General features: G+C 38.5%; 2 protein-coding genes across 7 annotated transcripts in view; one reads left to right on the top strand and one right to left on the bottom strand.

Annotated features, from left to right (window-relative positions):
- Positions 1-1,857: 1,857 nt before the first annotated feature.
- tp53inp2a (tumor protein p53 inducible nuclear protein 2a) overlaps positions 1,858-27,738 on the bottom strand; it is a 43,300-nt gene continuing 17,419 nt past the window's right edge. For 2 of the 6 annotated variants that reach the window (XM_079596867.1, XM_079596869.1), the window contains 4 exons: positions 6,044-6,116; positions 4,326-4,552; positions 2,921-3,011; positions 1,858-2,796 (listed from right to left, as the gene is read on the bottom strand). In XM_079596867.1, coding sequence (XP_079452993.1) covers positions 2,544-2,796; positions 2,921-3,011; positions 4,326-4,449 — 468 coding nt within the window. In that variant the 5' untranslated portion in view covers positions 4,450-4,552; positions 6,044-6,116 and the 3' untranslated portion in view covers positions 1,858-2,543. Of the gene's footprint in view, positions 2,797-2,920; positions 3,012-4,325; positions 4,553-5,531; positions 5,749-6,043; positions 6,117-7,187; positions 7,259-20,553; positions 20,571-27,738 lie in introns of those variants that run through there. The other 4 variants (XM_079596870.1, XM_079596868.1, XM_079596865.1 and 1 more) reach the window with 4 other exon arrangements.
- snai1a (snail family zinc finger 1a) lies at positions 7,288-9,450 on the top strand. The gene is made up of 3 exons (XM_079596864.1): positions 7,288-7,590; positions 8,033-8,536; positions 9,073-9,450. The coding sequence occupies exons 1-3, from the start codon at positions 7,515-7,517 to the stop codon at positions 9,255-9,257; spliced, it is 765 nt and encodes a 254-aa protein (XP_079452990.1). The 5' UTR covers positions 7,288-7,514; the 3' UTR covers positions 9,258-9,450.

The raw sequence follows: 27,738 nt of genomic DNA, 5'->3' as shown, positions 1-27,738 counted from the left end.
TGTATTTTTGGGATCTGCTCAACAGAACAACAGTGATGCTGATAAAAAATACTGTCTAAGCCAAGTCAGACTACACATTTTCACTTAAGTTAAAGACAATTAAAAAGAAAATAAATTTTAAGCACATTCACATAGACAGTTCAGGTTCAAAAGTCTGCACTGTTAATTCTTTAAGCGCATGCTTTTCTATTCATGCACTCTTGTTGAAAGCACCTGACCTTGAATATCGGAACACTAACTTGATGAACTTGTTTTGTAACTTGTTCTTTTCACTGTCAAAAACTTTGTATTAGTCATTTTAAAGGGTAAGAAGTCAATGACTACAGTTCGGTTCAGTAGGCCTATGCAAGGAGATATGAGATAGACGTGAATGCCCCGTCTATACTTCTGTGTCCAATTAAAGAAACTGGGAGGTATATGTCTCAATTTAACTGAAAATAAAAGAAAGCATATAGGCCTAAGTGTAGAAAAAACAGACTTACAATCCATATTCATGGGGAAATATCTTTTAAACTGCCTGATGAGTGTGTAATGGAGACTAAATAAACAAAGTTAAAGAGAAACATACTGCTTCAGATTATTTTTTATTAAGAGTCTCTCCTGAATTGAACAAATAAACTAAGACAACTGTTGTTGAAACTATTCAACAACTAAGTTGATTCTTTAAAGATCTGGCACTGCATTGCCCTGAATTAAAATTATCTCAATCATGCAAATTTCCTACAATTTGTCGCAAAAAAAGGCACTGACTAAAAGGTTTGCATTTCCGATTTTCTTTTCCTGGTATTTTTATGGAATAATTCTCATTCTGCCCTAGAGGGAAGAGCATTATAATATGATGAAATTTGCATATGCATGCAAATTACAGTTCTGCAAACCCCACCAATGCATTATTAATTTGATAAATCTGCAGACATGTTTCAGCAAAAACCTGCCTCCTTATATGAAGAACCCGTTTGAACTGAGTTAACACGAGACATCTGAAGTCATGCATTTCATCACGTGCTTTATGCACTGTGATCACTTTCTGACAGATAAAACTGCAGGGAGCATTCACCCGATGAAAAACTCAAATAACTACGGGTGGCGTATGGCATAGTTGAAATAAGTTGACATTTATCTTGCTGCCCATCAGATCAGGTGATGTCTATGAAGATGTGTGTTAAAGAAAGAAGGTGTTCACTAGAGATGCCTGATAGCATGAGATCTTTTGACAGATTTTTATATAACTGGTAAAGATTACCTTTATATTTCCCTATTAATAGAATAAGACTTGCACTTTACTAGTACAAGATAAACATTAAGAAACAATTAGCAACATGTGATTCGGAATTGTTGACACCACAATATTTTGCCGTAGATGGCAACAAATGTCCAGCTTCAAGTAAACCAGAGCCGTTGAAAAACATATTTAACGGCTCTGAAGTAAACAGTTGAGACCTTTGCAACACCATCTTGGTCTGCAACACCATCTACACGTTTGATTATGTATTGGATGCACTCAAATGACCCGTTCACATGACAGCAGCATTCTGGGAAATCTGTGATGTTTATGCTGCAGGGCTATGATGTCCTCGCCGAGAAACAAAGAAACAAAACAGAGTAACCAATAAACTGCAAACTTTAGTCTCTACTCTAATTGAAAATGAATTGGGGAAAACAAGAGAAATAACTTAAAGTATATTTCACATCCAGCAAACCACTCAGCACGCCAGAGATTCATGTGGAAACATGAAAAAGATCAAACAGTCAAAGTTTCTTGTAGCTCTAAAAGAATGTGAATATTATTATTTTTTACTAAGAGCATAAATCATAACAAATGCCCAGTACAAATGGCTGAGAATACATAGCTAGAACTAAATGTCATCATTAAACTTTTATGTTTATATATATTATAAAGTTGAACTAAAAACGTTTTTAGAGTGGGGAAGAACATGATTTATGATTTTGTAATACACTCTGGAAGACAGTCATCGAGTCATGCCTTATAGATTTGAACATGTCATGTTGACCACAGAAAGATGGAAAAGGGCTCCATGACTAGACCACACTAGGCGCCCCCTCGTGGCTGTTATAGTGCACTGCATGATAATAACGCTTTCTGCAATCTTAGAAACATACAGTCTATTATTTATTATAAATAAATGACGGTCAAGTTGGAAAGTAAGTATCTGTATTAACGAGGTAAACTGGCTGAAATGGATTGCCATTGATACCCCATTGCTTTATTGTCTTCACCAATATAAAGTGATTTCACTACATGATCTATATAAGTTATATGTTACAATGAAAGAACACATGATAATTCAAAAGTCATTCACTTAATTTTATTGCTGTATGACAGTCTAGTACACTAGCATGTAAAAACAATTTTCCAATGGCCAACATAATTTTTGGAGGCATAATTTTAGCTGCCACTGGGTTTATTATACCCTACATTATAAATAACAAAATAAAAATGATTCAAACATTCTCATATCAAGCTTTTATTTTGCACCAAGGTACTTGCATGTGCTTGCGTGCTTGTTGACTTTCTCTGGATCTTAGTAGTTAAAGTTGCGACGGCCAGGCTGGTGGAGGATCACGCGGTGTATGCGAGAGTAATGTTGGGGAACACGTTGACGAATGTGGTTCTGACGCTGAATGCAATTGCGGCCTAGATTGTGGCGGTTGGCCCGAGCCTGCGCGCGCTGTATCCGGCCCACCTGCGTGACTTTGACCAGAGCCCCGGACTGAGAGACCAGCCGCTGAGATACTCGAACACCTCGCGAAACAGGGACTTCCGGGTCTACGATGCTTTAGAAAGAGAACAAAACACCATTTCAAGTCAATCCAATACTGACCGTCAATGTCAATGCAACCTAACAGTAGAAATGCAGTGATAATGATTGCAATCTCTGAGCAGATGTATTGGTTTTACCTTGCATCACTGACCAAGCTGGCAGCACATTTCTCAGTACTTCTTATTAACTTGAACTGCACCTCACTGGGTTCAGAGGATGTCTCTCCATCTACAGAAAATAATAATACAGTTACCACAGAAAGCTGTATCTGAACCCTGTAAAGCCTGATAAATAATTGTCAGATCTTTAAAAACATTTTTTTTAAATTTAACAGATTATTGAACCTTTAGACAAAATAACAAAAAACTATGGAGCTCACACTTGAGGAGAAAAAAAAACACCTCACTGTTATTCAGAGCCCCAAATATTTAATTTGCTGCAGTTGCTGATAATTATATAACCAAAAGTATGACAAATCAAATAAACCTATGCTGCTTCAATCCAGTAAGTGTTCATCTTGAAATATTACAAAAAATATAAAAGCTATTCTTATATTTACACCGCAAAACCGACAACAACATGTGAACCACAACCCTTTTTTTATTATGCTGCAAGACCCTTTACTTGCTAAACAATCATTTAGTCTCAAGTCTAGTTTGTTTATAAAGCCCTTTCCACTACAAAGTAGACCAAAGGGCTGTACAGTTAAAACAGTCTACAGATAATAACAAATAATAATAAAACAGAACACAAGACAACAGTCAATAGTAACAAGAAAAGAAAAAGAAAAATTTAAAGAGTTAAAAGCCATAGAAAACAAATGCGTTTTCAATGGAGATTTAAAAATGTCAATTGAGGGTGCAGATCTGATGTCAGGTGAAGGGTATTCCACAGTCTTGGCAACAGAAAAAGCCTGATCCCCTTTAGTTTCCAAGCAAGTTTTAGGAAATGCGAGAAGTAAACATTTAAGTGATTGTTGAGGTCTACATGAATTCATATGAATTCAATTAGTAATATATTCTTGGGCCAGGACATGGACAGCTTTATAAACGTAGAGTAACACCCTATAATGAATCAGATATATACCCGGTAGCCAGTGCAGCTTTACCAAAACTGGGGTGATATGCTCCCTTTTCCTAGTACACAGCAATGTAGACAACAGAAGGAATTAAGTATTGTACAACAGGGTTTTCAGTAAAGTTACCATAAGAGGCCTTAGAAAAATGTGTATAAAATATGATAAGAGTAGGCTTTATAGGCACAATCACACAGACAACTGTTATCTGTGGTTAATAAGATAACAAAACGATATTTTGAAGAAAGTTTTGTCCATACAATGTAAATCAGTGGAGTCCAAAACCACACATTTATTGACTTTTTGTATGGATACAAAACACAGTTACTGATGACAGAATGTTCATTTTTGCATATCTATTTAAGTGAATGCAAATTATTTACAAATATATTACTTGCAGCCCCTGAATTAAATGCACTAGGACGTTCCTTCGTATGAATATAAGACATGTGTGTCTCTGTACTCACCAGCTGCATTGACCATGAGCCAGCCCTCCTCGTCCACTTCCGGAGACCCTGGTTTTGGTACAGTTGGTTCCTGAGTTGTTTCATTCACGCTTCCAAAGAGCAGGTTTGTGAGCCGTTGAAACATGGTTATAAATGACGTGTGATTGTACTTAATAATAGATGGTGAACTGGATTGCCTTGTACACGGGTCTCTCTGGCAGATCTCAGCAGAGCGACTTCAGCCAGACCTTTGGTAAAGAAAAAATGTGACTATAAATAAATGTAAACACTGTGATAGTCTCGGTTTTTAATTATATCATCTAATCAAGGCTTGGTTAGAAATCACACCTGACAGGATCAGGCTACGAGCTATTTTAAACTCATAACTCATTTTGAGGTCAGGTTTCATTCTGAAATCAGAGCATCTTTTGTTACAGACATGGCATAAAATAGCATCTTGCTTTTACAGACCTGGCATAAAGTAGGGATGAGTTTAAAAAATAAATAATAATAAGCACTTTACACAATTGCTTTCCCCATCCATGCACACTTAAAAATTCAAAACATTCAGTGAACATAGTGGTTTTAGTCATCAGTTTAGTTGTTCTAAATGTGAGTGCCATTTCTGTGTAACGTTACTATTAGTTCATAAGGCCACAAAGAAGGATGAACTGAATTTTGGGAGTGCATTGTTGGACCCCAGCTCTATTGTTGGAGTCCATCTGTCGTTCTCCAGCTGGGCGGTGTGCCATTGAAACAATACCTACATTTTCTCCGAAAACATAGCATCTGTATCATGTGGAAATGGTTTCATTTCAATGTTTGTTTGTTTTTGAATGCAGGATTCATTTAGCAGCATTTATCAATAACGTTTTACTGTATGTCGATGCGATGGTTTGTGTTTTGCTCTTTCGCTACTAGTCATCCAGATGTCGAGGAAGACACAAGGGGAACTCATTTATAATTTTGTGCGATGGGCTACAAATGCACAGTAACTCATAAACAATTTTTTTGTAAAAGAAATGTAAATGAAAAATACTGCAGACATCACATGAATCAATGAAACAGCGTTATATGGCTATAGATTACGATTAAGAAATATGGTATGAGCATGTGTGATACATACACATCTGTATATAACGTTAGGCAAAAAACAAAACAATTTACGAATACAGATTTTCTCACATAACAGTTCGCTAAAATAGAGGCTTAAGTAAAACATACTACCTGCTTCTTTATAGAGCAATCGATTTTCCGCCGTCTAATTCGTTAAAAAAAATAATCTTTGTTTTTGTTGGTAGTTTTGGAGGTAGAGGTGCAGAATATATGCTCTTTTGTTCTGTTTATTTTTGCAAATGATGATGATAGCACCGCAGTATAGATCCCAACGAACAGCTGATAATAAAAACAAAATACCCAGCGAAGTAGCTCCGCCTACTGTTGTGGGCTAGTCCAATAAGATTCGTACACAAACCGAGAGGTGGAGCCAGAATTTAACGGGGCGTATTATCCGTTTTTCATCTATAGCTGACCTGGGAACAGTTTATAAACATTAAACTATAAACCTCACGGGTCGACCGTAAGTAAAAACTGATTCCAGTTCAGTTGTGGAGGAAAGGAGTTGGACATGTCGAGGGGCGTGTCAATCATCAAATTTGAAAACTGCAGAATGTGCCGCAGCAACGGTCAACGGACACTCGGACAGTAGGAAATGGGAATTACATGGAGACCAGACTCACCAGAGCAATTCACCTTCATGTTGTTCAAAGCCTATGTACCAAACCAATATGGCTTTCTTTCTTCTGTGGAACACTAAAATGGGAATATTAGCAGAGAGTCTAACGTTAGTCACTTACACTGTATGGAAAAAGAGTCAATGACGGAGGTTAAATTTTCAATTGTGTAACGTTAACGTTAACATTTTACAACATCTTTCCGCATCATAGCAAATGCGCCTTTAAATAGTTACTGTAAATGTAAGTTATTTTCCATTAATAATAACCACTCGTATTTTTCTTGCAGTTCTGTTATTATCAGGGTTATGGCCTCTTATAGTATTACGACTTTTCTATGAATAGTAGAAAGAAATTATTAAACATTTTTTAAATCAAAATTCATGGACACAAATAAATTATCCATGAATATAATTAAAACGAACGTGGTAATTTTGCAAATATGATTGATAGTAAGCAAATAGGAAAACACTCAAAAGATTTGCTCTTTAAATAAAGTTAAATAAGCCAAATTAACGTTAAATAATTTTAAATATAACTGATAAGCCTATATTGGGCCTGTAAAACACGTAATGGAAGATTTTAGCGTTTTTAGTGCACTTCATCAAACATTGTGGAAACACAAACTTGTTTCATGGGCGCCAGAAAACCGTTAAAAACGACGAAAAATACTTTTATTACCACAAGGTGGAGCCATAATCAAAATAGTTATTTCACACACCAAATTCATTCCAGGCTCGTCCTGGCATCTGTTGAAAAGTGCATTGTGCACTTGTCAGCTTATCAAAATGAGTTAATAAAACATCTCCAGAACATACATTTCAGTGTATTTTATATAATGGTCTTGACGATAAAATAAAACGTGATGGCAGCTTGTGAACATTGCTGCATCTGTACAAACCAGGTCTGGCATAGCTGTTTTTAATAGAAGACTACAGATTTATGTTGCACATGCTAATTATATTATCCTTCATTGTGCATACTTTGGAAATGGCAAACATTTCCTTCACAAAAGCTTTAATTTAAATGAACAATGATCTGGCTTTATACACACATTGGCCTGGAGCCGCGAAGTAAACAATGAATTTAGATTGGCTAATTTGCATGATCTTGATAGGCACGAATTAAACAATTCACTTGTGTGTATTACCTGCGAAGTGCGCTTGGGAACATTCACACCTAGGCAGCAGTCAAGTGCTGGGTAATTAAATGAAACACTGACGACAGCGATGGCTGTAGGCTGTTCTTTTGGGCGGGTCCAATGGACGTATACCCACTCAGTCTGTCAGACTGTTTTAAATAAGTACAGACTAACTAATTGTAGTCCATTTCAGATCAGTGTTCAGTGTTAACGTTACAAGAACTGCGGATTGGCGAGGACGCTACATTTTAAGGACTATCTGACGCGGAGCGTTTCAGCTAAATTTTACCCGTGAAAAATAATTGGACTGGATTGTTAAAACTTAAAGAGTTCAGAATGCCTCGGTCTTTCCTGGTAAAAAAGTATTTCACCAGCAAGAGGCCAAACTACAGCGAGCTGGAATGTCAGAACGGTGAGTTTTGCTCCCTTTAAAACAATTCGAAGCGATCTAAACGTAAAATGATTGTAAAGTGTAGCTACAACTGGTACTTAATTAGTTATTCTAATCAAAGTACCCAGGGGATTGCATTTGTGTCATCGATACATCGAACATATTAATATAGGCCTTACATAAAAATCGTTTTAATGAAAAAAAAAATCAATTTGCCATTTGTATTTTCGATAATTTCCCTTGTGGAATTTCCATCTATACACAGCGCCCTTTCTTCACTGGATCTGGTTGCATGTGATGCACATGTGTTTTTTGAGTTTCTACTTCTGTTGCAACTGAGTGTCCTGTGCTTTTCACTGGCAATCACTTATATTGTATAAAAACCATGTCCAAAAATTATATAGTCACTAATATGGTCGTAAATATCATTAGGAACTTATTTTCTCTTCCTCTCATCCATCAGATACTCTGCCAGACAGATACCCACTTGCAGAACTTCCAGCAGTCAGCAATGACTTCCCAGTGACTTGCTTGACCACTGGACTGGTTTGGGATGTCAGCTTGCTACCTTCCCTGCACAATCCCACATCCCCATCCACTAGCCAGGGCCCGCTGGACCTCAGCTCCCCGTCCAGCAGCGTCAGCTGCAGCAGCAGCGGGGAAGAAGATGAAGGGCGCACATCAGACCCACCGAGCCCAGATTCCTCAGACACCTACCACCCCCAACAGACCAGCAGGCCGAGACGCAACAACAAGAACAGGGCAGGACAGAGAGAGGACAAGAGCGAGGCCACCGTCCCAGTCACTCGACCAGCCTTCTTCTGCAAGCACTGTCCCAAAGAATACAACAGTCTCGGTGCCCTAAAGATGCACATCCGCTCACACACCCTACCATGCGTCTGTCCCACCTGTGGAAAGGCTTTCTCCCGACCCTGGCTGTTAAGAGGACACATTCGCACACATACAGGTAAATCAGTTTTTATTTTTTTCTTCAACAAACTTACAAAATGTCTTACTAGCACTTAATATGGTTCTTGCTAATTTTGCATTGTCTTTATAATTTAAAGATGTAGATATCTTACATTTTCTTTTGGAACTCTCTAAAATCTCCTTTCGCAATCATTTCATTAATGCAACACCGTTAGTTTAGTGATTCACTCAGTCAAGTGAGTTTGTCCTCAATAGAATTGCTTTTCATTGATCACTCATTGTGTTGACATCTTTTTAACAATGACACAATAGGACAATCTTATCAATCACTAGTGTGAGAGCAGAGATAAGCGAAGATAAGTTGATCAAGAATGCCAAGGAGCACTTGTTATCATCCTGGCTGAGTAGCCACTTATTTTGTGTACTTGTGGTTGATTCAATCAGGTTACCATGTGACTGTTAGCTACTTAGACAACATGTTGTTTTTTTTACAAAGATATGTACTTCTAGAACAGACATTTATGATTACAAGTGGATATTTAACGGTAGCTTTAAATCGCCTTTTCCCCTCAGGTGAGCGTCCGTTCTCCTGCCCACACTGTAACCGTGCCTTCGCAGACCGCTCTAACCTGCGTGCGCACCTGCAGACCCACGCAGATGTGAAGAAATACCAGTGCAACACCTGTTCTCGCACCTTCAGCCGCATGTCCTTGCTGCAGAAACACAGCACTGCCGGCTGCTGTCCCTCCACGGCCTGAGGACACGGGAGACATTTTATTCTACTTCAGGACTCGGTGCCGTGTGAGATAATAATGACCGTGCGCTTCTCTCAACACCCGCGCATAAATGCAATGTGCAACATGAAAAGGATGATGCGGCATTTAAGCGGACTTCTTAAACATAACGTCGATACATTTCCAAAATGCCACGTCAGACTTTTTTTTTTTTTTTTTTTTCTTAACCAAAATACTTCAAATGAAGGAATTATGAATGTTAAAAGTATAATAGCTGTTCAGCTAGGAGTCCTGAAGCAGGGACAGCTGCTGTCAGGTTGGGGGTGGGCTCACTATGGTAGGGTATGTCTCTCAGCATGACACACACACACGCAAACATATGCACACAGACAGACAGCTGTTCTGTGGTGCGGAGGCAGTGTGTTAACAGGTGCCCTGGCCCTGACTGTCACATCTCTCTGATAACAGGTGGCGTCTGCCAATTTCTCTAGAAACACACAGAGTTGTAATGGACCACAGTTGACTGTGGTGTTGTTTTTTAGTTGTTTTTAGTGGGTTGTAACCTGCATGCGCATGGTTCTTCGCTTGTTTTTACTGATGTTTGTTCTTTTCACCACACACACATTATTATTATTATTTTTTACTCTCTGTGTCCTTTATCACTCCTTTTGTTGTACAGGGATTGAGTTTTAAAATGCACTCCAGTTTACCAAAGAGTATTGAAGTCTTGTCATTGTGTACTATTAAAACAAATGATTGGACGTTTAAACCAAAGCCATGCTACTTTTTGTAATTTAAAAAGTTTTTCTTTTTTTGTACCTCAATGTTTTTTCAAGTGATGACATGCAACACTTTGTATTTTTATCTGATGTGAAGAAAAAGACAGTCTTAGTAAATAGCCATCAATGTTTTTCATATTCTGTTCACAATGCAAGTGGACATTTCAACCCTAATATGTTGACAATTTCATGCATGATTTTTTTTTTTTTTAATGAAATTGAAGTTCAGTGCAATTTTTTTTAGCATACTTTTTAAAAAATATACATTTCATGTCTCTTTTGTATTTGTCCAAATCATTTCCACCCAATAAAATAATTTAAGTTTATACAAAGACTTTGATTCATGCTCACTTGTTTTGGATTCGCCATAGTTACAAAGCGTCAAAAAGACTCATACTGGTAATCTGACGGCTCATGCTATTTGAAGCTGTTGAAATGCATTATCAGGAAGAGCGGTGCTTCATTTCCCATGAATAGGAGTGACTCACTGGTTTGTAACTGTTATGTTTGCTGGGTGGCAGGTGAACGCACTATGACAGCAGAGGGACAACTGCATGCACCTGCCCCACACACCTGTCCTACTGCACGCACACACTCATTCGCTCTCCGCAAACAAAACGGTTTACCCAGAACGGACTCCTGGCCTGCTTATGAATACGGATGTGTGTTGATCTTTTTGTCAGTGCAGCAGATCCGTTTTATATACAAGACATAAAGATGTCATTGTGACCTGATGGCGTTTTAGTCATCTGAGCGCTCTGTGTTCGTTCAAACTGTTACTTTTGCCTCTGGAGGTATTGCTGTGAGGCAAACTGATGGAATGTCTTGCATAAATATTTTCATGTTGGAAGCTTTGCTTACGAGCGTTGGAAGAGTTGCGTGTGTATGCTGCATTGATGTAAGGCGCTTCTATCTGCTGACCTCAAAACCTGGCATGTGTAACTGTAATGACTAAATAATCATACTGAGCTAGGATCAAATCTCTGCTATGAAAGCCTGTTTCCACCTTGGAATTAAAACTATATCTCACAATTGCAACTTTATATGTGACTTGTATCTCTTTATTTTTCAGTTTTGACTTTGAATCTCACAACGTTTAGTCACGATTGTGACTATTTCTCCCAATGCAGCTTTATATCTCACAATTGCAACTTTATATCTCACATGACTATATCTCACAACTGCGACTTTGTTTCTCATAACTGTGACCTTGAATCTCACAATGTGATTTTACATCTCGCAACTTTGTTTCTCATAATTGACACTCACAATGTGATTTTCTATCGTGCAGTTGCGACTTTGTCACAATGCAGCTTTATATCTCACAATTGCGCCTTTGTACCTCAAAATATATATTTTTTAATCTCGCAGTTGCGACTTTATATCTCACGACAGTAACTTTATCTCAGAACCGTGAGTTTATATCATTTACATCGCAATTACGTTTTTAATTTTCTACTCTGAGGTGGAAACAGGCTTCCATACTCTCATAGGATGTGAAAAGCTAAAATGGATCTCCCAACAGCACTTGTGCTGTAAGCTCCTAGTGGAAACAGGTCTACATTAATCAGACCGAACTGTTGAATCCAGACAGTGAGTCAGCTGCTGTCAGGAGCAAGAGTGAGTTCTCATTGTAAGTGTAGGTGCGTTTGTGGAGCATGAGGTAAGTCCTTCCATGTGCTGTCCCAGATCTGAACGTCTGAAAGAGTGTTAGTATGAGGAGCCTCTTCCCGTTTAGTCACTCAACCACTCACAGACAATCACAATCTCTGGAATGCATGTGTCAGGTGCTGACATGTAGTTTACGACAGTGAAGTGTGATCCTTGGGGGGGGGGGGGGGGGGGGTGCTGGTTTGGAAAGAATTGTTTAAGCTTCACATTTTGGTGACGCAATTGGGGTTCATTCGTCTTTAGGTGCAGTGCAACAGTGGAAGGACGCAATCCTCCAAACGCTCTGGAAAACCGACAGGAAAACATCTGTATGAAATGGAAGCAGAAGAGTTACATGTGGTCGATTTGTAACAAGCCCAGAGGGGAGGGAGAGGCGGTCTAATGAGATGACGTTATCGGAGTTGCTGTGGGAAACTTAAAAGAAGAAATTCCTGATAAAGCTCGACTCTGTTTCGTCAGCAGGTATAGAGACCACACGCTAGTATATCTGATTCATCAAACTTATCCAGGCAACCAAAAAAAAGCACATTTCCAAACCTGGAAAGTGTGCGGTGAGCCAACACGTCAATGTGCCGCCAGAGAGTTTGCTGTAACGCAACCCGCAGCAATATTTAGCGCATATTCTGTGCTAAGAGATGAAAACTAAATATGCATTCTCATACAGTCGTTCCTAAGGGATAATGAGACGTCTGGCTCTGAAATCGGAGAACTCCTTCCCCACTGCGCGTTCCCAAGTGCCAGAACGTTCACTGTAATTTACCAAAAGTGGCTGCTGCTGCTGCCATAAAGCATGTGTTTAACATTCCAGCCCTTTTCTCAAGGCTTGTGTGTGCCTTTTATACTCCCTTTCTTTTGCTCTTGCTCAACTTTGCATGGCTAAATTTGAGCACAAGCATGATGCGTCTTTGCCTTACTTCACATGAGGATCATCTCTCTCCCTCAGAGACACCCAAAGTCCCAGGCAGGAAATGGGAGTTTACATTGGCCTGACTTTGCAGGGAGAGAACAAGTGGGCTCAAGTGTTCAGTGACTGCAGCGGAGCCCCATCCCCCCACTCAAGATTCCCTCCTACGCCTGCTCTCCCACTCAGTCAGGGGGAGAGCGCTGCAAGGGCCTTGGCCAAGACTTGGGGCTCGGGGCCTGGGATACAGGAAGAAGCTGTCAGCCTCTTATAAACACGAAGGGTTTTGCACCCACGACAAAATAGCGCTTGAGGGAATGCTCCAACGCCGCCATACTGTCTGTGTCAAACCGACTGAATGCAAAAAGTCACGCGTTTCTCACCACAGGTATTCTAAACTTCATTACAAGCATCTCTGCTGTTAGTACCTCAGAACGCTGTTATGTCTCCTGTGTCAGAAGGCGAAGGCACTCATTGGCCAGTCAGTCAATGAATTAACAGACAGAGTTCAAGTATGAAAGAAACTGCTTTCGGACCGCCTTCCAAGGCACTGTAACGTCACATCTGATGATATATAACAGTGGTTCTGAAACGGTACCGTCGTTGTGGTATGTGGAGGACGTACACAGCACGACTCTGAAAAATCACTACACAAATAAAGTTTTTTTTTTTTTTATGAGAAACCCCTAAAAAAGTGTGTATTTTATTGTCATTTTCAGACAAATCAATTGTATTAGAATGTGTATCTAAATGTGTATATTTTAGTCTATATTTTGTACATTTCAGAAAAATCTCTACAAATTTTTATTTATTTAATAATTATATATATATATATATATATATGGTATATATATATATATATATATATATATATATATATGGTATATATATATATGGTGTATATATATAAATTATTAAATAAATAAAAATGTTGTAGGGATTTTTCTGAAATGACTTAAAAAACACAAAATTAGATGCGAATTTGAAGAGACTGATGGGGCTTAACTACTGTTTGTCTTAACTACAGCAATATTTATATATAAAAATATAGCATTGTGTTGCTTGTAGTTTCCGCAGAGAGCTATTTAAATAAAAAAAAGGTACTATGCTTTCATCTGCAAAAATGTTCATTTATAAATTACCATGCTGGTTTCAAATGCTCCGTCAGACAGCATTGTTATTCTTTCAAACAAATGCCAGACCGCAAGATCAGAATTGGGGGAAATCATAAGCATCGAAGGACACATCTGTGCCACCTTTAAAATGTACCAGATGGAGGCATTTAAGTGGACAGATCTACAAATAATGGATTCAGACATAGCTTGATGACTTCCTATACATACATTTTAAGGTTGTGGACACAATCTATGCAATCGAGTGTAATTCCTTTCAGATTTATTTCCTTTATTTCAGGTTAACAGACGTACAGAACACACTTATGAATCAGTGGCATGAGAAACTGAGCGCAGTTTAATGTCAAAGTTTTGTTTATTTATAAGGATGCAGGACTTGACAGATGAGAGAATCACACATTTCTATCTCAAACTTCACCTCACATAACCCACATCTTTCAATGTCTGTCCATCAGATGTGCCCTACGAACACTATGAGCCTAATTACAGACAGAGACTTCTGCAGCAACTTCTCCGAGGTCTCCCATGAACAATAGCATCTAAACAAAACCACCAAACAAAATGCAAACAAAGGCCCTCATCTCCCTCTCCAAAAGCTTCAGAGTTTGCCAGAGGGCCGCTGGAGAAGCGGAGAGACCTTATTACAGAATAATGAATCACACACTCACTAAGTCACAGGGTTGCTGAAGATGAATGTGCTCTCTGTTGGTTTTCCTGGAGCTGCGTGTTTACTAACCAATGACGCAGACTGCACTTGATCAGAGACATGTGTTTCTGAGGTCTCCGTTCCAGTGAGAAGCGAGGGGAAGGAGAGCCGAGCGCGAATGTGTGGCGCCTGGGCTCCCTTGGCCCCGACTCTGCCACACACACAGGGGTTGGGGTAACTGTGGGGGTCATGCTGAGAAAAATAAACCGTGTAAACCTCAGGACAGGAAGCAGACTGCAGCGAGGAGATCCACATTAAGCGAGAGCATGAAGCCTCTAATTTCAGTCCATGCACTGATTTTGAACCTCAAATCAAACGCCAAAATACATTGCCAAACACTCAGATAGCAAACGAAGGTGCTCAAGAAGCATCTCATAGTAACCTTCCTAATTATATCTATTGAACCTAAAGGTCTGCCCACTAGTGGTACCAGCTATTGCAAAAATGACTGTTATTAAACAGGTTTCACTGCTGTTTTACAGCCATGTAACAGGTAGTCATAATGTTTAATGTTTGTACACAATACATTTACCTTGTTAATTGATTAAACTTGTGTGTAAAATGGTTACAAATGCATTTGTTACATATAAACGTATGGTCTGATTACTAAAAAGTAAGACTGATTGCCCCTTGACTAACCGCTACTTAAGACACAGTCTTAATATATTGGCTATGTTTATGCAACTGGCCCCAGAGTCCCGACTGTGAGCACAGGAAATCTCGCAAAATTTCTCACGGTCAAACGTGACTTTAGAGTAAACAAACGGGCAAGAAGAAATTACAATAATAGTGTTTGGACTGCTTTTTACAGAAACGATACGGATGAAGTCGTGTTATGTTTCCGTCAGCTCAGTTTCTGATTTGGTATCGTTTTGTTCCAAGCAACAATCTACAGAGTGTGTGCGCATTTGTCCTCGGGGTTCCCCTGACAAAGCAGGATCTCTGATCTGAATATTCAACATGTTGTATATATTTATGATTTGAATTTAAGAAGACATTTGTAATTAACTTCACTGCAAAAAATTAACAAATTAATAAATTATTCATTTGTTTATTATATAAACTTCCTTAAGACAAGATAAAGTTTTTTTAAATAGTCTAGTTTTAAGCATAAAGTTAGCATAATTTTGTGAAAGAAAAAATATTGATTCTTATGGAAAAATATGAAAAAGTGAATTTTGAGATTTATTTAATCAAAATTTACTATATTGTTTATTGTTAAAGGGGTGGTAAGATACAGACTTTATTGTTTAGTGTGTAATGTTGCTGTTTGAGCATAAACGACATCTGCAAAGTTACAAAACTCAAAGTTCAAAGCAAAGGGAAATATTTGCTTTTAAAGAAATTGCTTTTTAAGGACTACAACAAAGGGCTGGCAGGGACTACACGACATTCCTCACGGGTTAGTGACATCACCAACCCTAGAATTGACATAAACCCCGCCCCCGGGAACACAATTTAAAGATTATCAAGACAGAATATGCTAATCAATGACTAGAAGATAACTTCACATAATAAGCTACGTAAATTCATCAAGTAACCATTCAGAAAAGTCCTCTTGCTTCTTCATGTTGTCACTTATTCTTGAGTCTCTCCATCATTGTCTGACTCCGGTTTGAACATAAAAGGCAAAAAGTTTTAGAAATGTTCAGTGCATGTCTGTGTGAGGTAAAAGGACACAAGCTGTTGAAGCTCCGCCCCCTGTGCCGGGAGCAGCAGCTCATTTGCATTTAAAGGGACAGACACAAAAAATTTGCGTTTATGCTCACACTCAAAAAGTGACAACTTTAACATGCTATATACAAATATCTGTGGTGTATTTTGAGCTAAAACTTCACATACACACTCTGGGGACATCAGAGACTTATTTTACATCTTGTGAAAATGGCATTATACCACCCCTTTAATTCATTTTCATTGATTAATGTTAATTAACATTAATGTTAATTTATAGAGCTTGAAATATTATGTAGAAATTAACTTTAACCTAGATTAATAATTGGTGTAAAAGTATTGTCTTTTGCCCATTCATTGTACCTGCATTAACTAAAAATAACCTTATTATAAGGTGAAAAAACAATGTTGTAATATCCGACCCTTTGGGGCAGTTCAAACAAACAGACTGCAATTCCAATGGCTGCCACTATAGTGTAGAAATCACATGCTTTTATCTTTAAGGTCAAATAGAATAACAATTCCTCAGATGTTTTTTGTTGAATTATTAGTCGTTTATGACATATTGTACCAATTATGATTTAAGACCATGACCCACACCACTTGCTCTAAATCTCCTCATCAATTGCTTAAAGTCATGTAGAAATGCCTAATGACTCGAGACTAAAATTCTTGCCAAAACAAGAGAAAAATCCTTGACAGTAAAAAAGAACGTAGGCGTTGGCTGAAAAACTAAGCTAGAGAGGGAAGTGAGGCACGAGGATGCAAGTCCAATTTTAGGTCTGGCTCGCAGGTCGTACTTAACTTGTTCCTGAGCATAGCGGCTTGTATCCTGTGCTCAGCTCCCACTGCCCAGGCTTTTCCTCACACATGCAGAGGGAAAAGAGTGCCGTTATTCACAGGCTCAACCCCAGATGGACAAGTGTCGAAACTTTACTGTTAGATCAATGGTACCTCACGGCATTTCGAGACTTTAACTCTTGAATTTCCTGTTGTCGTCGACCTGTAAAAGGGGGCGTGAACTACTGACTGGGTGTGTTCTGAACAACTGTCCTTCAAATATAAAGAACAGAAATTAATGCAAAGCTGATGAAAAGCTGTTTATAATCACGTGGGCTGGCTCTCAGTTTACCGAACTAACCAAACAATTTAACTCAAACTAACACTCAAGCATGCACAGTATATCTACAGCTGTCACATAACATCATGCAACCCACCAGCACCTTCCCCCAACACAAATGCATACGTCCAGGGGTGGTCTTTTGTTGCAGAGAGACCAAACAGCAGCCCAGTAATGCCGAGAAGCCTTTTGCAACCTCACAGTCACCCTGATCTACAGGCAGTCTCTAATCCTCATATGAGGCATCGTTCTGATCTTCTCATCCTGTTGTTTGGAAGAGTTTGACAACCCACAATCTCTAAACTAACATATTATGAGAGGGGGGGATTCGCTCATTAATGTCAGAGATCTTGAGCAGGAAATGAGATGAAACTCCTCCAAAACTCACAAACACACGCATTCATATTCTCATACATGCTAGCAGGGGTATGTGAGATTTGACTCCGGACATCCCTCTTTTGGGGGGTTTAAAAAGGCTCATTATCGTGAATATAATGTTTATGTATTTTCTGCATATTTTTCTCGGGGCCCCCCAAGAGAAAATTGCTCCATATGCGTCGCTTATCAAGCATAGCCCATATTTGCGGCCCTACACGCTTGCACCTTCTAAAATTAATGAATATATGTTAAACAAAGCAGATCTTCTTGCCATCTTGTTCTCTTCTGTCAGTTTAACAACTCTCATGCTGAAGTGATTACTGCAGCTTGTTGTTTTCCCTTCCCAAAAGTAAAAAGGCTTCACGCAAAGAATGCTGAAAGACTTGCCACCCAACTGAGCTTTGGGTTATAGGAATGCTGGCTTGCCTTGAAATATAAAGACTGTAATGAGCCATGAACATACAGACTAAAATCGAAAATTTCTTCGTGTTTTTAAATATTGTCATGGCGTGTAGACCAACGCATTTCCCTATATTCAGCTCCTTTACTCTCTCTGACATCAGTTTGCGATTCAGAGACTCGATGGTGACCATGAAATCTAGAAAGAGAGGGAGATCTAATAAGTGAACCTTGGGAGGACATTTATAATTGAGTTTACTGCAAAAAAAAAATCATTTAAAAACTAAATGAAAATATACATAGATCCCTTAAACAAGATATGTCGAGAAGCAAAACTCTGTTAAAAAGATAATAATAGGTGTTTTATAAGATGTTTAGATCATTTTTGCTGACAAAGTCAAAGATAGTTATTAAGAAAATGCTTTTTTTTGCGATATTCTAAAAGGTATAGGATTCATCATCATCGTATAGTGCTGGGTAACAGTGTATAAGAAACGCTCTTCCTCTTTTGCTTCTATGTTCACTTACAACACACACACACACAAAGGTAGTTGTGTGTTTAAGCAACGTGGACCGGCGGGCCTTTCACAGCACTGTTTTAATGCAGAGCTCTATCAAAAGAACCCCGTCTCTCACCGAAACGCTAAATGAATGACACTCGCCCACCATGCCGGACATTCACACCTTAGATCAAAGAACTGTAGGATAACGGCTTTTGCTCACATACCAGTAAGCTTCGGCCAGCCCTCCTCCACCCACCCTCACTTTTAACACCCCAGTGATAAGTCTGAAGTGGGCAAATGGCACAAACACCTGTCTGCAGTTCAAACACTGTCATCGTCCTTGTGCAATCACCTGTCGGCCATCAGCTGTGAAAAGGCTTCTCACTTTTACGAAGCAGGAAGGGGATTTTCATTGTCTCTGTGATATGGTCGGTTTGTTAAGTGGTTTGAGTCTATGTGCATGGACCAGAGAGCTCGAATCCCCCTCTAAATGGCCCTTCACAAAACAAACACTGGTGTTTGCTTAGAAGGATGCATTAAATGCATGCATTAAAGAGTTGCTTGACACCTAAGTGAACTTTCGTGTAATGCAACTTTAAAATAGTCCCCAGTTTGTTTTTAATTCAATTGTGTAGTTACTCGTAAAAAAAAAGAAAGAAAAAGTTTTATGTGCACAATGAGAACTAGTGTTGTAAATCTCAACAGGGTCAGAGAGAGGAAACGCAGAAAAGAGGGATGAGGAGAACAAGAGAACATCAGAGGGTTGAGGGAGGAAATCCCACAGCAACCTGACCTCCATTTGAGCCAACATTACACATGAGTTCACCTACTGTCTCTCTTTCCCTTTCTCTCTCTCTCTCTCTGGGTGTGGTAGGTACATCAAAAGCTCCATGTCTCTATAGACTATTCCCATTTAGGACATTTTGGCAAAAACAAGCAAGGTGGCACCGGCCACTAAAACACAGGCAATTTTTGAAACAAACTTCTAAACAAAGCACACAATTATATCACTCCCATATAAACACGCACAAAACCGAGCAAGTGCATTCCCACAGTCTTGCGAAGCAGCAGAGATAGAGGTCTCTTAAAGCACTGCATTCCTCTGCACTCATCCACAGTAGAGGAAACAGAGCCCTCTCTATCATCTCCTCATTCAGAGAGCTCATGGTCTGCATGTGATTTCAATATGGACACGGCAAGTCAACTGAGGGTCTGTTCACATTCATGCTAATGCGAGAGCGGCTGTTGATACGTTTCAGCGGGAAATTAAACACATCTTTTGGATTTTTTATGTTCTTATATTTGTAACAAAGAGATCAAGAAGCAAACTGAACAAATGTGTGATTTTGGAAAAGGAAAACACATGCTCAGATTTGTCCTGGATTTAAAAAAAAATGAATACAAAAAATATGAATAGAAAAAATAAATATTTAATTGACTTGTTTTAAGAATTCTTAGACCTTTTCCTGGAGGACATGGCAAAAATGATTAATTAAAATTAAAATGTTTTTTTAAATGTGTTATATTGGTAGGGAAATGTTTGTATAGGGAATTTTATGGTTAAAAAAGAAAGAAAAAAAGAGTGGAGTAAGAAAAATAATAATAAAGATCATATGAATAATATAATATAATAATAGCGGGGAAAGAAAAAACTAATAATAATGAAAAATAAAACAAAATAAATATGTATAGAATATATAAAATGTATGATATAATATCAAAATAAACTTTTATTTATCTTGTTTTAAGGATTCTTATAGTTTTTACTGGAAGACAGGAAAAAATATAAATGAAGGAAATTATTTTTAAATGTTAAATGTTATGTTTTAAAGCTTGCACTGATTTCTGGTTCATCTAAACTTTGGTCAAGTGGCACTGAAACTCTTCAGTCAGCCTGAACGGATTTCTTTTACTTACTAAATAACTGTTACAAGGTTCTTCTTATACCTGCTCTCACAAGAGCATAAAAAGCGCTCTGTCTTTTCCGCAAAGGCAGCATATTAGTGTTAGTGAAGGATATGGCAAGTGCAGTGACGGGTGGGGGTGGCCGAGGCACCTTGCAACAGCTGGACTGAATTAGCCAGGGGGATCGGGGGGTGTGGGGGGGCTCTGAGACTGCTGGCGCCAGGAGCAGGCCAGCAGGTCAGGGTGGATGAAGATTACCAAAACACAAGCGGGCAGCCATGCCCTGCGGAGGGACGGGGAGGGGGGGACGGGGAGCAGGGGTTCCTGGCTCACAGGCCTTCAGCTACAGGATGGGGCGGCAGGAGGACTTCCACTTCCTGTCAGATAACCCTTTCCTGTCCATATGACATCCAGAGAAAGAATGCCTGAAAAGAAAAACAGTGGATGCAGATATTCACGTGATAATGAAATATCGAACAAGGCACCTTTCTTATGAGCTAATGTTGTTAGCAGCTTTTTCTTTCCCTTCATGGGTCATATCTGTGAGCGAACATGACGTGAAATCAAGATATTTAGAATTAGTGGGAGAACGGAATGAAAACAGAGAGAACATTGCTGTAAAGATCTAAATATAGACGTTTTATTAGATTTGGAAGCCAAATGGTTATGTATAAACACACTTAGCCATCATGTCTGGATGTGAAGTGGGGAATGTTCAAGAACAAATTCCATATGAGGCAGAGAAACACAGACATTACGGACAGACATTGTAGGCTTGTAAATTCAGTCTCCAACATGCAAACACTTTTTTTTTTTTTTTACAGTCTATGGCAAACACTCAGAATACAGCAAGGAGTTACTTAAAACTATACTTTTGTTTTGCCATGGTGTCATCATTTGGTGTCACAACAGGCTAAAAGAGGATCTACAATACAATTGCAAACTTACAAATACAGAAAAAAGCGTGTATGAAAGCTTTGTAAATAATGGTAAATTTCAGTCTATCTATGAACAATGATTTACTCTCTTGTTAACTTTACGGTTAAAGTGGCACATGGGGCCATCTAGTGGCCGATTACAAAGTAGCATCCCTACAAATAGTGCTACTTAAAATGATAAAGATCTCACAGCTAATTTTGATCGTCATTTAGTAAGGGTATTTCCATTCAAGTTAGTTTAATTAACAGTGCAGTAATTACATACGAGACCTGGAGAATCCTAGGTTAGTAGTAAGAGTTTTCATTAGTCATAAAGACTGTTCCATCACCGTTCAACTGGAAGACTATTTCAGAAGACGTGACTGGGAACTGTTCTGTATTTCATCAGTAGTCTTAAGTCTAATATAAAGAGCAAATTGTCCAAACACATCAAACTCCCGCTAGCCACACCTGCACGCACACACACACACACACACACACACACACACACACACACACACACACACACACACACACACACACACACACGCACGCACGCACGCACGCACGCACGCACGCACGCACGCACGCACGCACGCACACACACACACACACACACACACACACACACACACACACACCAGTTACTAGACAATACCAGTAGATGGTGCCAAACGCACCTCACTTCAGGACTGGGACAAAACCAAGTTATACAGCGTTGAAATACAGTGCGTTTATTTACAAAGACATTATTTTGGATTACTCTGATTAACATGTTCGGAGTTAGTCTATTCATGATTATAATGGTCCAGCCTCCTGTATAACCCGTTTTCTCACAATTTTCTTTTTATTTATTACTTATAATAATTCTACAATTGGACAAATATAAGAAGGCAACAAGGATGCATTTTTTATTTTATTTGCAAGAGCATTTTTTTTAAATAAATTGTCACAACCGAAAATCTGACAACAAAATAAGTATAAGTAAATCAAGTATACTCCCAATTGTCAGTTAGTATCATTAAGTGCAAAATGAACACCTAATTCACTAAGGGTCTAGTGACACTGCTCAAGTGCCTGAGTCTCTGCCAATGAACAGCACTTCTCAAGATGCTTCGGGGTTCACACCAACACCCCACAATGTTAGAAGTGCAAGTGACACAACTGACACCCTTTCTCTCACTGTAGATAGATATCAAGCCCCTGAGGGATGCCATTACACGTGTCAAAGTAGTATTGCCATAATTTCCTGCCAAGCTGTATATTAGACATAGTGCTAAAGCAACTAAACTACCAGATTTCCAGGGTTATGTTATGCTGCAAAATTCTTCCATGATGTATTCATTTACAGGTGCAAATTCTCACATGAAGGCACAAAAATGACTGTAAATGCTTAAATATCATTAATGCATTTTGGTGTTTATACAGATCTTTTTTAGACATTTAAAAATGTAGTTTGAACTTTCAGGTTTTTGTATTAACGTACAGAAAAAAAGCCATTTACATTTTTTTAAATATTGTATCCAAATGTAAGATGATGGATGCACAGTATATACAATGTGAGACAGAAAGATGGTTTATTGTTATTTAAAAAAAAAAAAAGTCTGTTATGATTACCAAGGCTGCACTTAGCCTTTGATCAAGAATAGAGTAAAACAATAATGTTGTGAAAAATTATTATTGTAATATAAAAATAACTGTTTTCTGTTTTAAAATAGTTTGAGTTTATTCCTCTGATAGCAAAGCTGAACTTCATTATTCTATCATTACTCAAGTTTTCAGTGTCACATGATCCTTCAGAAATCATTCTAATATGCTGATTTTCTGCTCAGGAAACTTTATAAGATCAGTTGTGCTAATTGATATTTTTGTGGAAACCATGATAAAAAAAAAATCAGGATTCAATAGACCGTTCAAAAGAACAGCATTTATTTAAAATAAAAATCTTTTGTAACTTTATAAATGTCTTTGCACCCACTTCCTCATTCTTGTTTATTTTGCTAAATAAACATAAAAAAAATGATTACACAACAGTGTGAAAGGCCTAATAGACATTGCCAAATCTGCCGTTTTATAATGATTTTGATTTATAATGACCTGAAGTGCTCTGCTGCTCCTTCATATCTATTTGCAAAAAAAACATAGAATCATGACCTAATAGACAGTTTAAGCAATGCAGTGCCCTCTATTGATGGACATGTCTAAATGTTTTGACTGGGGTTCTATTGCCTGTTTAAAGTCACAGTTAAATCCAAATGGACAATGTTATTTTATTTTATGGAATATTGCCATATTTATTATAATTAATTTGAGATTATCCATACACAATTTTTTTTATTCATATACCCTTGTAATCTTCAAATCAAAACAACTTCCCCTGCCCCTTGCCACGACATCTCTTCTCTTCTCTGATGACCTGTTTACTGGTCACCTGACACTCATATGTCATCACAGCAATAGCAATCCACAGCATCCAATTAATTTCTGATGGACAAAATCGAGTCCCTCCTAAACTGTGTTGAAGATGAAGTGCTACGCACAGGCTATAAGACAGCACGGCTATGACTTGACAACAAATGCTACACCGTTTATACACCAGACGTGGCAAAGAGACTGTTCAAATCTATTTGTTCTTCATGTCAGTAGTACGATATAGTGCTTGGAGTATGCCAGAAATAAAACAGGGCATCAGATTTGTCGTGTCGGCAGCATCACTGATTATAATGGGTTCTTTGCTTTTGTTGCGTCTCGCCGCTTGCGTCTTGTGTACACTATGTAATAAGACACTCTTCTCCACTCATCAAATGCATAAAACATTCGCCTTACAGTGTTTCTTGAGTAAGGAAAGCACTGTACTTACTCAAACATCTAGTTGTTTATTTACCCTTGCATTGCAAACAAGCAGAGACGGTCCAAACTGTGTGCAGCACTTCATTCACAATAGAGGCGGTGGAGTTATGAGGTTTTACAGTTTGAGGTTTGGTCACAAGCTCTTTTTAATACTTTTCATTCGTTAAATATAAAAAATAAAAATGGGTGACCAATAGTAAAACCAATAGATTTATTTTTTTTAAATGGAGATTTAAGATTTCGGCCCGATATGCTTGTTAGGAGTTTTGTGTTTGAAACTAAAGATGGGATCAAATGTTCAAATAAAGATAAGAGAATGATAGTAAAATAAAACACATGCTTCACAGTTCAGATGCTGCTCTTTAGTCTTTGAGAAAGGCATGCTGAAAGCCATCTGTGTCATGGGCAGGCTGTGTCTGCGTTTAAGCAGTTGCTCCATGAGACAGGTGCCACGGTCTCCCGGGACGCTTCAGAGGCGCAGGGAGCAGAGGCAGAGTAAACTGACTTCAGTAGTGGACAAACCCCCCTGCATTCCACACCACCTTACAGATTAACTGCGGCCTCTGGCATGTGAATCACTGCCCTCGCAAGGTTCAGAGGAACCATGGTAAAAGCCATGAGGTGGACGATGTAAAATGTGTTTAGAATCTCACTCATGTGATGTGCATGCTGTCTTCAGGTGGCCTGTGAGAAGCCACTCAGCAGGACATGCCAATTAGCAAGGTCTCCATATAAGCAAGTTATCAGAGCAACAACTGGTTAGACAAATGAATCAGGTTTTAAATTTCTTAACAAGACGATGAGGGTGCTTTTACTTTATGCCGAGCCTTTATATTATTTGCTTACTATAGCAGCTTAAATAAAACTTGTTAGATAACCCAAGTCTGTGTATTTTATGGCTATCAAAGTTAAACGCAAAACTGCTCTGGAAAAATACATTTTGTGAAAAAGGATCACTGGGTAAAAAGATACACTTAATAATAATAATAATAATACAAAATCTGTATTTTTCTGAAAATATTTTAATAATTTGCTTAAGTCAGGGTTTTTGTGAACTGAAATGAAGCTGAAATAATATAAAATATTAACAATAGTATATAAAAAAATTAGAAACAAATTTAGAAATAAAATAACTGAAACACCTTAGTAATATTACAAAAACAAAACACATAGGCTAAAATAATTTGAAAAACTAATAAAAATGACAAAAGCACATAACTTTACAAAAAATAAACAAAAATTACAATGAAATCTGAAAATTTGAAATAAAATTCAAAATATAAAAATTCAAAATATGAATAAAACCCTACTAGTATATATATGATATAAAAATGACACTGGTTTCAGTACAGTAACATAATAATAGTATTATAAAAGTATAATGTCTTCATACTTCACTTTTTTCACACGGTATGAAAATATAGCTTTTATCGCTTATAGCTTTTTTAATTAGCATTTCTATTTAAGGAGAAGGACCTTTTCAATGGGATTATCATATTAGGGGGCCCTTGGCATTGTAGATCGTTTAAATAAAATAAAAATGAAACAACAGTTGTTGCTGCCTCCTAAAACGATTGACAATACTATCCCTTTAAAAGCCTCCATGATTTCAACTGTGTAAAATGAAAACATCATCAAGGAGGACAAAAAGCCCCAGTTAGTCTTCCTACAACAGTTATGTTGATGATCATCACCACATGGAAGGGATTTTCTGCGATATCCCAAAGTGCGACCGATAGTCTGCATTGGTTTAGATAAAGCCACGTGGCGGTGAGATAGCCGAACAAAGGCATGTCATGACAGGACGTAAATAGAAAAACAGCTAAAGATGCTAGTATCCCCAGCTAGGGCCAAAGGCCACGACTTAAACCAGTGAAAGACAGACTATTGTCTAAAGCCACAGTGGTAGGAGGAGAGTCTCTTTATCCACCACTTGCTTAAAGACTAATTGACTCATTGCCTGTTTGTGTTTGTGTTAGGCTCTGCTCACGGTATTGGATGAGATTACTGAAGAGCTGAGGTATTAACTCATGTCTCCTCAATATGCTTTTCCGTCCCCCCTCATGTGGATTGATGACTTGCAGAGACAGCACAGTTGCCGAAAGGTTTTGTGGACAATCACAGCGATTAGCCGACGTCCAAACTGAATGGAGTGGCATCTGCTAACTGGCACCAGTGCATTCTCATCTAAAGGCCGAAGGCACTATTTTATTTGAAACACTGACATGCGTTACTATTTTTCCTATTACCACTTGCTGGGCTGGGCGTTTATTTGAATTATCAGGTCTTACATGACAAATTAGGTATGTGTGTGTGGTGGTCTACCCCCTTAAAAGTGTGTGTGTGCCTGTAAATCTCAGCCTCCCTCCACTTCAGTGTCTAAGCCTGCTGGCATTTGGTGCACGATGATCTAAAACAACTGTGACCCAACTGCAATTGCAACTTTGATTCCAGGAATCCCTGTTTCAGTGGGATGGATGATGTGACATAACTCTGTTTCGCAACAACCGATAAACATGCAGATAAATACATGGCTCATTTAAAATGTTTCTGGGCTTGCGTTATTGAATTACCGTGGCTATTTAACCGTTATTTGAATCTTCCTAAATGTTGCGTGTACATAGAAGAATCTGAAATGTTGCAGGCACCCTCTGATTTCAGTATCTCTCACGTTTTATCTGTCTGTCAACGTTTTTCTCCACAGACTAGCAAGTGAGGCTGTACATAACGCAGCTGCCACACTTATGAAGCGTCCCAGAATAGCCCTCAACTGGCCTGCTATATCTAAATGAAGCGCAAGAAAGTTTCAGTCATCAACGTAACACTCCTTGCTTAGCCAAAAGATAGCTGCAGTCCCAACAACAACAATCATTTGTAGTTATTCCACTAAATTGCCATAGGATTGATAACAATAGCAGTAACAGGTTTCAATGCTATGTTCATAATGCTGTCTGCGTCCTGTAAATTTGTCATTTTGTTGAGTGATTTCTTTCTTAAACAATAAGCAGTCTTTGACAATAGCTCTTGTCTATTGCTCTTTGTCAGGAATGTCAGCCTTTGGCATGAAGCAGGGATGGAGTATTCTTGTCTATATCGGGACACTATGAGCCCCCTCCCCTTTTGGTCCACACTCTTTACCCCTTTTCCACATACAAGGACACTGATCTCAAGGTCAGATCCACAGGGGCCGGTGTGTAAAAAGAGGCGCTGCTCTCCAGCACGCTCAATTACTGCACTGACACCATAGTGGAAAAGTAGCACTGGCTGCCTGCATTATAAGCTGAATTTAGGCCTGTTATTTTAGCACTTTGTCTGGAAAGTTCTGCGCCACACCTGCCGTTTCGTATATCAAAAATGTGAGTCGGCAGTGAAGTGGCCTGGATGTGTGAATTATTATATGAGAAGGTCTGAAGCCACATGGAATTGCTAACTTAAAGGGATAGTTCACCCAAAAATTTACATTTTGTCATTGTTTACTCCCCCTCATGTTGTTCCAAACCTGTAAGAGTTTCTTTCTTCTGTTGAACCCAAAAGATATTTTGAAGAATGTTGGTAATCCTAGTTGACGG

Source organism: Phoxinus phoxinus (genome assembly GCF_949152265.1).
Source record: "Phoxinus phoxinus genome assembly, chromosome: 22".
NCBI lineage: Eukaryota > Metazoa > Chordata > Actinopteri > Cypriniformes > Leuciscidae > Phoxinus > Phoxinus phoxinus.
Note: the sequence above shows the minus strand (reverse complement) of the source record. Positions and strands in the feature narration are given on the sequence as shown.